This window comes from Ursus maritimus, unplaced genomic scaffold (genome assembly GCF_017311325.1).
Source record: "Ursus maritimus isolate PB19 unplaced genomic scaffold, ASM1731132v1 scaffold_23, whole genome shotgun sequence".
Classification (NCBI taxonomy): Eukaryota; Metazoa; Chordata; class Mammalia; order Carnivora; family Ursidae; genus Ursus; species Ursus maritimus.
The window spans coordinates 34,053,989-34,065,126 of NW_024424786.1; the positions used below are offsets into that span (position 1 = coordinate 34,053,989).

General features: G+C 49.1%; 1 protein-coding gene across 1 annotated transcript; it reads left to right on the top strand.

Moving 5' to 3' along the window:
- The first annotated feature begins 7,910 nt into the window (after positions 1–7,910).
- Positions 7,911–10,373, top strand: LOC121104730 (leucine-rich repeat-containing protein 55-like). Its single transcript, XM_040638760.1, has one exon. It carries the CDS (start codon positions 9,336–9,338, stop codon positions 10,371–10,373), a length of 1,038 nt encoding a protein of 345 aa, XP_040494694.1. The 5' UTR covers positions 7,911–9,335.
- Positions 10,374–11,138: the final 765 nt, after the last annotated feature.

Genomic DNA, 11,138 nt, shown 5'->3' on the forward strand with positions numbered 1-11,138 from the left:
AGTTAGAGAAGAGAGATAGGTAGATTATCAAGAAAGAGTCAAAGGGAATTTCTAAATCGAGCATTTTCTATCGATAATGAGCAAAGTAGTACCATTAAGTACCATATCAAATAAGCTATAAACGACTGGGTATTTTTATCAGCCATTACCACAGCCTTGTTTCTATAAGCCGGCTATGGACGTCCTATTACCCCCTTGGTTCATATTCAGAGGACTCGGGAGAAATAATGCTTTCCTTTTTGTTGCCTCTTGGTTCGTTAAAACCTATCTTTCATAGGATGAAGCGAGTTATCTCACCTGAGATATGCAAGGCAATAAAATCACATAAGGGGTGAAATCACACCACAACATGTGAACAATAAACAGCTTGTAGAAACACACACGCGCGCGCGCGCACACACACACACACTATCTAAGGAAGGTGATAACTGCAATTTAAAAAAATCATTGAGCTTATAAAGAACACCTGACAAGGTAAAAGAGCGGAGACAGAAAAAAATACATGGAGCAAATGCATGGCTTTCTCAGGGAGGTCGCCCCCACCCCCTGGGAGCAGGGAGCCTGTGTTTACCTCCCTGGACCGTCCTGCAGTCTCCCTTTGAGCAACTTTGCATCTTTACAATCATTTAAGATCTTTTTTTCCCTGTGTCCCTCTCCCCAGAAGGGGACCTTGCCTGCTTTCTTGACCGCTCTATTTCCAGTGCTTAGCATGGGACCTGGTCCCTAGGAGGGGCTCAGTAAATAAGAAATCTCTCTTTCTGATCCCCTAAGGTAGAACTGCAGGCTCCCGGCCAGCTGCTTGCACGGTCCCCTCATCCCAGGCTGGGTGGAGGGAGACCAAGAGGTCATCCTTCAGATCCTTCAAACTTAGGTCCTACATCTGCCCCTCTGCCCTGATGTGCTTTTCTTCACAGCACTTAACCTCACCTACCATGTACGTGTTTGTGTGTATGCTCATCGTCTGGCTCCAGAAAGGGAGCACTAGAGAGCTGGAACTTTGCTTCATTCACTATTAAAGAGGGGACTGTCAAAATGTGTAACCACCAGCCATCAGGGACACCAATCAGAATGGATATTGGCCCCAAATGCCCTACAGGAGCAAACCATATATCCATCAAACCTGGCTATGCTGAAGTTCATAGGACAGGGTCTGGAATATAGTAGGCGCTCAATAAACAGGTGTTGAATAAGTGGATGGATTTCAGTCACCCTCTCTGTAAGATGGGACCATAGAGCTACCCAGCATGTATTGGTTTCCTTCTGGCCACATGCTGGCCAACTCTGGTCAACTAAGGAAGCCATAAGTCCCTTTCTTCCGTCCCCAGCCTCCCTCCCACCACAGCAAATTTGGCCACACGGCCTCTCTCAACAGGCCCTCAAAGCAGCAAATGTCTGCTCTTCCCACCCCCTGCTCCACTAGAAACGATTGTAAATTTCTATCGGTTATTTCACCGCTTTATATCCACTTCTGTCTCTTCTATCAGCCCCAGAATCCTCTGTCTCCAGTAGCACCAGTGGTAAAGAGTAGTGTCCCCAGATAGACATTGAACCAGGGCAGGGCTGTCTCACCCGGAGAGCTTTGATATGCTCTCAGCAAAGGGGCCCAGGTATGGCCGACCTGGTGTTTCCGAGTTGAACTCACTCATTCACGCTGCAAAGACTTGCGAAGTTCTCCTGCTTATTATGTACTGGACACCAGAGGAGGACGGTAAACAAAGCAGGGCACCTGCCCAAACGTTGCTCACAGACCAGCAAGGGAGACAGACGGGTGAGCACGTGCTTATACTGAGAACTTCCGAGAGAAGGAGGTTGGAGCGCACAGAGAGCTGCCATTCCTAACAAATTTTAGTTTGTTTTCTCGTCTTAGTAAAAAATTAACTTTTCAGAGAAACATCCCTGATTAAAACTTGGCGACCCAGGTTTGTGTGGGCCTGTCTGAGCTCTGCAGCTGCCTGGGACTTGCAGGACAGTGGCAGTGACTCCAAGAATACTGGGTGACAAAAGCAGCTCCCTGCACTGACCCCCACTTCCCATCGGCACTTGCCCCCTCTCCACATTTCCCTCTCCCCAAGGGGAGCAGATGGACGCGAAGGGCAGAGAGCAGGAGCCAAGACCAACCACAGTACATAGGAACGCACCTCATCCTGAGACGTGCAATTACGAGATTTTACTATTTATGCCTCCAGAGCGCTTGTATCCACCTTCTCAACCCTCTGCACATACGCACAGGCAGGCACGCACACCCATGCACACATGCATGCACACCTGAGCTGCACACGTGCACGCATTCGCACACACACACGCTGCTGTGAAGTTCAGGAACGATGCAGGATGGCAACTTTCAACTCAAAGGGAGGGTGTGGAGGATCAAGGCGGGGCAGGCAGCGAACATGCAAAGAGCCCAAGAACCGATCCATGGGTCCAGGAACCAAGGAGCAGAAGGAAAGTGCAAGCTGGCCCCGAGTAATAAAGATGGTCTGGGATTACTGACCAACAACAAGTGCTATGATTGGAGGTGTGGTTCCATACTCACCTCCACCAACTTCCTCCCGAGATAATGGCAATAAAAGCAGTGACCGTTTGTTGAGAGTTGGCAGTGTGCCGGCAACAATTACCTATTTTACGTGGGTCATTTCATTCTGCCAGCACCCCTGAGTCAGGTATTATTATTATTGTTGCCATTGTTGTTGTCGTCCCATAGCCCTTGCTGTAACCGCTGTATTAGGCAGGCTCCCACCACGTAATAATGCCTCCCAGGTTGAATCAAGACATTTTAGAGACTGAAAAGGGCATTCGATCCACTTGTATATAATGAAACTAATCATAAGGGTCGTGGCTATTCATAGAGCTTCTAGAAAGGACCAGGAACTCTGCCAGGTTCTACCTGTGTTGCCTCTTTCAAACCCTGTGAGGCAGCCCTGTGAGGTACATCCTGAAATCATGCCCACTTTATTTTCTATATTTGCATCAGAAGGATTTACGTATTCTATCAATTTTAAAATGATATCTGTGGGGCGCCTAGGTGGCTCAGTTGGTTGAGTGTCTGACTCTTGATTTCGGCTCAGGTAATGATGTCAAGGTCGTGAAATCGAGCCCCACCCCACCCCCATCGGGCTCTGTGCTCAGCGGAGAGTTTGCTTGAGATTCTCTCTCTCCCTCTCCCTTTGCCCCTCCTCCCACTAATGCTCGCTCTCTCTCTCTCCAAAATTAAATAAATCTTCTAAAAATTTTAAAAATAAAATAAATAAAATATTATCTGTAGCATTTCTTTTTTTATATAATAATATTTTTTTATTATATTATGTTAGTCACCATACAGTACATCCCTGGTTTTTTGATGTAAAGTTCGATGATTCATTAGTTGCGTATAACACCCAGTGCACCATGGGGGTAATCAGAAGGGGGAATGAAGTATCTGTAGCATTTCTTAACATATTTTGCACGGATTATTTCAAATCACTTATGTCTAAACTCTGTTTCTTCATTGAGTTTCTTTCCTTTCTAATTTTGTTTTGTCATTTTTTTGCTCAAGGAAACCTTATTGTCTTTCAATGTTACGTGTTTGTCAGAAGCCATCGTGTCACAAATGACATTCTCCATATCTCTTTGACACACAGAAAGACATCATCTCTCCACAGCTGGGACAAATGTGCTATTCTGTTCACTCCCTGATTTGCATTTTGTTACTGTTCATTTCTCTCTTTAATTCTTTGGACCACTTGGAACTTCTCCCATGAATAAAAATGAAGTATGGCACCAAAGTCTCAATAACATTTCTTACTTGGAGATGACTTTCAACACTGTGGTTTCATTTCCCATTTTTCATTTTCTCTATTCTGATAGTGAGAATCACTTCCTCAACGTATGCTCTATCCCATGGTCATTTTCCAAAGCACAAACACTGAGTAATGCCATTGACTGCTCTTCAGTTTGCAACACATGTTTTAATCTTTCAGTTGGGGAAGTCCGGCATCACCGCGACTCAGCATTCCCCCGTCATCATCATCGTCTTCATTAATATCATCTGTGCTTCATTGTCCATTTTTCCCCAGATGGCTTCCACCACCAGTTCACCAGATTCTGCTAAATACTTCGCTGAATTATTATACTATAAAATGCAAAGTCATCTTTCCTATTTCTAAGCTGTCCCCGCAACTAGGGAGTTTATCTTTCCATTTCTTCCTGTATCTTCATTCTATGGAGGTTTCATAATTATCCCTCAACACATTTTTCATGTGGTAGATTACATTTATTCTCGTGCAGTGAAAGGTTTTCTGTCATTATCTCAACTCATTTGCCGTGTATGTCAAGAAATCCTAATAAGGAAAATGATATCTCAATTCATTTGTATCTACAACTCTAAGATTAATTTCTGTGTATTTCCCCAGTAGAGTAAATCTTTGACATTCATGATTGAATAGTCACAGTTTCAATAACTTGCAAGAGACCACGTAAGGCCGTGGTATGTAATAATTTACCATTTTGCTGGGGCTCAAAATTGAATTACTCCTGCTGCAAGGCTGCTAGGTAGGAGAAAGTCACTTTGCTAAGGGAAGTAGCTGGGTATTATCCATCCTTCACCTTTCCCCAATCCTTTGCCTGGGTAAGTCACAGGACCATCTGCACATTAAAGGTCCTGAGAAATCTGGGAATAAATAATCTGTTTCATTTTGTTTAACGCAATATTTCTTTTTTTTTAAAGATTTTATTTATTTATTTGATGGAGAAAGAGAGAGCACAAGTAGGCAGAGTGGCAAGCAGAGGGAGAGGGAGAAGCAGGCTCCTTGCTGAGCAGAGAGCCCGACACAGAGCTCGATCCCAGGACCCTGGGATCATGACCAGAGCAGAAAGCAGATGCTTGACTTATTGAGCCATCCAGGCTCCCCATAACTCAATATTTCTCAAATTATTTGAGAACAAACATTTTTCTTATGGCACACAGTGTACCATGAGATATCACTTTGGGAAACAATGCTTTAATACTTAACTTCCAGAATGAGTCTGGCTAAAAGATCATTTAAAAGATTTCTGCCCCATTTATCCTCACTTTTTTTTTTTTTTTTACAGAAGACATTATATACAAGGACCATTGTATATGCAATGGTCAGTGGGGGGGGTTTCTGAAGGTTTTGAGGCTTATCCTGCACCAGAAAACATTCAAATCACGTGCAAGTGGGATATTTTCCTTTCCTCTCCCACTTCTGTGCAATTTGTTTTCCCTTCTGCATAACGATTTCAGTAATTTTATACTCTGCCTTGTATTTTTTTTATTTTATTTGTTCATTCAACAAACATATCTGTAGTCCTCCCTCTGTCTAAGTACTTCATTAATAACAACTCATGTAATATAAAATAACTCCATGAGTTCGATACCATCATCCTATCCCAATTGTACAGGCCCGAAAACTGTAGTTTCAAATGGTAAAAAGGCATTCTTGTCTAGATCTTATTTTTTAAGGAAACCGTCTCGGGTAGTTTTCTTTATTCATATTATTGGTCTTACAGTAAACATAAATTTCGTGTTATATAAAGGAAGAAAACTTCCATTCTCTGTCACTTGTTTTTTAATGTGCCTTTAGTCAACATTAAATATTAAAATGTTCTGATTACCTTTCTTAGTCTCTATTGAAATAATTATGTTTTCTATCATTCTTCAGTGAATGTTAATGACTTATCATGCTAGCTTTGCTTTACTGAGTCCTTGCTTATGGTGGATTACTTGTCTCCACGTGTTGCTCTGTTTTGTGCATTAAGATTAACATTTTATTTCTGAGCTCATAAAGGAGTTGAAGAACCATTCCCTTCCATAAGGGAGGGGGAGATATAAATCTTATTTACCCCAGCCAATTCAGGATATCGACATTAATGAAGCCGCTACCATGTTACTCCACACCAGACACTGTGGAACATGGAAGATTCAAACTGAGCATAATATGAGACAATGCTTAGCAGCAGAACTTCCAAGACCATAAAGGAAAAAGAACCATGTTAGAGAAGACAATGATTTTGAGGACTTTGTATGTGCCTAGAATCTGTACAACTTAACACATGTTTTCTGCTCCTCGGTTTTGGGTTTCCCCAAAGACTTACGATATCACTTAAGCGGAAGAGGCCGCGCCCAGATCAACTAGGCGAATGCACTGGACTAACGTGGCCTCCGAAAGGGCGAAGTCTTCATCCCTCTTGCTGGCAGCTCTATGCCTATCGTGGAGCCAAGCACCAGACTCACAGTGAGTGCCCAATAAACAATTGTATTAAAAAGAAGAAAGGAGCCAGCTCTTTGACCAAACCAACTGGTCAAGCTGGTTTTTCAAAGGCACGGTGGCTAGAAATGAGTTCAATGGGTCATAAAGGAAAGAAGTGTTGCAAAGACTTTATCTTCATGGAGGTCAATCTGTGGCAGGAGGGACAGGGAGCTTGGGAAAATGGGAACGGAATGGCAGACAGAGTCTGGGGACCTGGAGAAAGAGATCAAGACTACGAGGTTTTCTGGAAGCTTCCACTCTCCTAGAAACAGAGCCGAGTGTATCTGCAGCCCCAAGTACCCCACCTGGACCTGTCACTTGGCCCTTTGAATCCCAAAACTCTCCAACCTTGTAGGGTCAGGACTTAGGGACAATTAAGGAACACAGAAAAGGTCTCACCTTCCATAATTGTCCCTGACAAGCCCTGAGCCAGTCCAGCCACCTGGTACCTGGTGACCAAAATACATTCAGACCTAGGGAAGCAGATGTTACATATGGACTGAGTCGATATATCCCATCAAGTGAGCAAACTTGTCACATGCACTTCTCCTCTTTCCTTCCATCCTTATTCATGTCTTCATTGCCTTCCCAATTTCTCTCCCTGCCCCTCGAGAAGTTCCTTTCCCCTTTCCAACCCATCTCCGTTTTCCCTTCTGGGCCCTCCTCCATCTCAGGTCCTTGCTTTGCCCCCACTCCAACCTCTCCCACTGGGCCCTTTTGCCCTTTCCCCCTGCCTGCCCCTCTGGCTTCGCCCCTGCCCTGCCCCCTACCCCCTCCTCCTATGCCCCCCTTTCCTATCACTAGGACCCCTGCAGGTGGCTGTGGATTCTGCCACTGTTTCCTTCTCATCTCTCTCATCTTGGTGGGGTCCATAGCCAGCTCTCCTGTTGCTCAGAGATGTGGAGGCAGTTGCTAAGAGACAGTGAAACGTCAGTACCTGGCCCTCGAGGAAAAAAAGGGAGCGAAAAAGGGAGAGAGGAGGGGGAGAGAGGAAAGGAAGGCGGAGAGAGGGGAAGACCTGGCGGAAGCCACAAACCCCAGCAGCCTCAGCACCAGCTGAGTTTCGGGAAGAAGCATTCAGATTCTGTGAACTTTCTTCCAAGCATCCTCTCTCTGGTTCCCCTTTTTGAGTAAAAGAAGGGGAACCAGCCAGGCACCGTGGCACAGGACAGGAAACCACAGAGGATGCTGCCCCGGGATCCAGGAGCCATGGAGGAGGAGAGGCCGGGGGAGGGGAAGTGCCGGGGAGGCAGTCTGTTCTCCTGAAGCAGCAAGCGGGATTCCAGGATGAGGGAGGGAGACCCGTGTCTGCTGCAGATTGATGGCTGTGTCCTTGGAACAAAGTAAGTGGCCTCCTGAGGGCCTGTGGGAGTGCAAGGCGAGACCCTGGGGTTCAGAAAAACGGGTCTGGATAAAGGAGCTGGGTGATTTCCCAGTGGGCGGGATTGAGGCTGGAAGTGCTGGGAAGGGAGGCAGTGCTAGACCAAGGGGGTGACGGAGGACAACTGAGGACAACTAGGGGCCACGGAGGATGCGGGGGCCTCAAGGGATGGGGGTGGATGGTGGGGCTGAGAGACCGGGTGTGTCATCGTGCAGTCTCTCTGCCTGACCAAATGTGGGCGTGGGCTCACGCTGGGGGGCACAGTGGGGCTCTTGTAGAAAGGGCGCTAGGATTAGGGGTGTGCATGGGGGAGGGAAGGCGGAGGGGGCAGACTGGAACGGGGGCTCTGCAGGAGAGCGTGTACAGAAGAAAGCTAGACAGAAACGGGGAGAAGTGAGTGCAGGGCAGGGCAAAAATGTGGGGGAATCACAGGAGAGCAATGTGTGCATGTGTGTGTGTGTGTGTGTGCGCGCGCGCGCGTGCGCACGTTCCTGTGTGTGTGTGAGAGAGAGAGAGATGAGAGAGATGAGCGAGAGGTGAGGGAGGGAGAGGGGAGTGCTAACCATGTCTGAAAGGTCATTTGCAAATGCAAATGACCAGCGTGTGTTTTCTTAGAGAGTTGTTCAAGGGTGGGGTGTTTGGTGCTGAGGGGCGAGGCTAGGAGGAGAAGCAAATGCATCGCGCCCAGGACAGAGCCCGGAGGAAGACGGGCAACCACAACATGAGGGTGGGGTCCGAGCCCACTGCTGCCCACACCTGACCCACAGGACGCAGAGAACTCTGTGGTCCGTGGCGGAGAAGAAGGAGGGCGGGGAACCTAGGAGGAGACAGCGGGGAGGAGAGGACACTGGAGATCTCTGCCTGAGTGCTTTCCTTGTTGACAGAGGGAATTCTGCCCCCGCCTGCTGAGCACAGAGCTGGTCTGGGAGAGAGGCACTGGCTCAGGAGAAGTCGCCAAAGCGGTCCTAGCTGACCCCCATCCCGCACCTCCAGGACACATGGCTCTTTCCAGCCTTGGCAGACGACAGTGGGTGTCACCTGGGGTCCTCCCCAACCTGGGGAAAGAAGAGACTCCTTGGGGATTTCAGTAGATGCTGAGGCTGAGGACTTGGGTTTTCAGGAAACCCATGGAGACCCACTCCCTGCCAGGCTCTCTTCCCAAAATACCCACCCCAGGACCCCCTTGGACTCGAGCTCCCTGGGCCACCAGGAGGAATGGCTTCTGAGAACTCCAATGCTGGAGACCCAAACACAGCCCTGGCCTCTAACTGGTCCCAGATGTGGGACAGGGCTCAGGGTTTTTAGACGTACCAGGACCTTCAACAGGCACCTTTCATGTCCTTCCCCGCCCCCACCACCACCACCTCTCCAACATAATACAGAGAGGATGCACCCAGCAGTCATGGGTGAGAGGAACAGAGATCTACAGGGACCCTTCCAGCACCTGCTAGCAGCAGGTCCTGCCCCATCCTCAGCTCCTTTCTCTCTCAAGTTTTGATTGTCTTCTCTGACTCTGAGGGGCCTCAGCTGGAGTTATTGTCCCCTGGGCTCCAAAGGGGGGGCTTCCTGTGGATCTCACCTAGGGAGCCCTCTGGTGCTTAGAGGCTCTGGGGAAAGGCTTGAGCAATGATACCACGTGCCCAGAAGCCCCACCTTCCAGGACTCTGGCCCTGATGTAGCTGGCTTTCTGAGCCACTGACTCTTGATTCATGGACATCGCCTCAGCCCCAGTGGGCTCCCCAGAGCGCTGCTGCTGCCAGCTGCCTAAGATGGGTGACACCTGGTCCCAGCTGCCCTGGCCTGGGCCCCCCCACCCAGCCGTGCTGCTGGTCTCCCTCCTCTTGGCAGCCGGGATGATGCGTTCAGACGCCGGCACCAGCTGCCCCGTCCTTTGTACGTGCCACAACCAGGTGGTGGACTGTAGCAGCCAGCGGCTGTTCTCCGTGCCCCCGGACCTGCCGAAGGACACCCGCAACCTCAGCCTGGCCCACAACCGCATCGCATCCGTGCCGCCCGGCTACCTCACGTGCTACATGGAGCTCCGGGTGCTGGATCTGCGCAACAACTCCTTGGTGGAGCTGCCCCCGGGCCTCTTCCTCCACGCCAAACGCTTGGCACACCTGGACCTGAGCTACAACAACCTCAGCCACGTGCCAGCCGATATGTTCCAGGCAGCCCACGGCCTTGTGCACATCGACCTGAGTCACAACCCATGGCTGCGCAGGGTGCATCCCCAGGCCTTCCAGGGCCTGGTGCAGCTCCGAGACCTGGACCTCAGCTACGGGGGCCTGGCCTTCCTCAGCCTCGAGGCCCTCGAGGGCCTGCCAGGGCTGGTGACCCTGCAGATCGGCGGCAACCCCTGGGTGTGCGGCTGCACCATGGAGCCGCTGCTGAAGTGGCTGCGAAACCGGATCCAGCGTTGCACGGCGGGTAAGGCGGGCGGTCAGGACGGGGCGGCCGGGACGGGGCGGCCGGGACTGGGTGGCCATGGGCACAGAGGGTCTTGCCTCACTGCACACAGAGGCTCGAAAACACAGGGAGGGACTGAGAGCTCTTCAGAGCCGGTGCGTGCCTGGTCTGCACTGGCTTCTGTGTGCACCAGCCCTTTCACGCCAACGGTGGTACCCATGAGATGCTTGCTGCGCATGCTGGGCGCCGGGGACCCATTCATTAATGACACACACCCAGCTTGCCTCTGTGGCACAGATGACCTGGGGGGCAGACAGAGAGTAAACAAGAGTAGCTGATAATAGACAGTGTGTGCTGGGCTTTCACCCTGACCTAAGATCTCAGCACGCATTATCTACCCCACCTTGATGACCCCCATTTTGTGGGTGAAGAAACTGAGATCTAGAACACTGAAAATCCTTGCCCAGGGTCACTCCTTTAGAAAGTAGACGGGCCATGGATAAAACCCAAGTTTATTTGACTTCTAAGCCCCATTCTACTCCACTCTACTCTCTGCTTTTTAAGTGTTCCAAGTGCTGGGAAATAAAAATGGCTAACACTCTTTATTTTAGTACTTATTATCTGCCAGTACTTACTATTATACTTTATTCTAAGCATATTTCATATTTAGCTTATCTCATCCTCGTAAGAACCATGATAAGACCACACACACACTACTCTATAGAGAAAGAAACCAAGGCACAGAGAGGTTCGGTAACTTTCCCAAAGCCACACAGCTGCTAAGTATTGGAGTCAGGATTCAAACCCTGGCAGTCTGGCTGCTTTACAGCTATAGCCTGAAGAGTCAGATCCAAAGCTAACAGAAAGAGTCATGGGAGAGTTCTGACCTGCCAAAGGGCCTCAGCAGAGCTCTGCAAGGTTTGGACACGGGGTGGGGAACTGAGAAGAGAAATGGATTGGCAATTTAACCAACCAATCCCAACTGGGGTTGCACTGGGGACTGAAGGAGCCTAAATCACACAGGCTTAATGGGCCCTGGCCTTGCCCGGAGGCAGGCAATGTTCAGTTGTGCCCCCAGCCACCGGCTCTCTTGCGTAGCAGCA

Bases quoted from the DNA above. Each gene is read 5' to 3' on its own strand.
- LOC121104730 (XM_040638760.1), top strand. From the start codon at position 9,336: ATGGACATCGCCTCAGCCCCAGTGGGCTCCCCAGAGCGCTGCTGCTGC.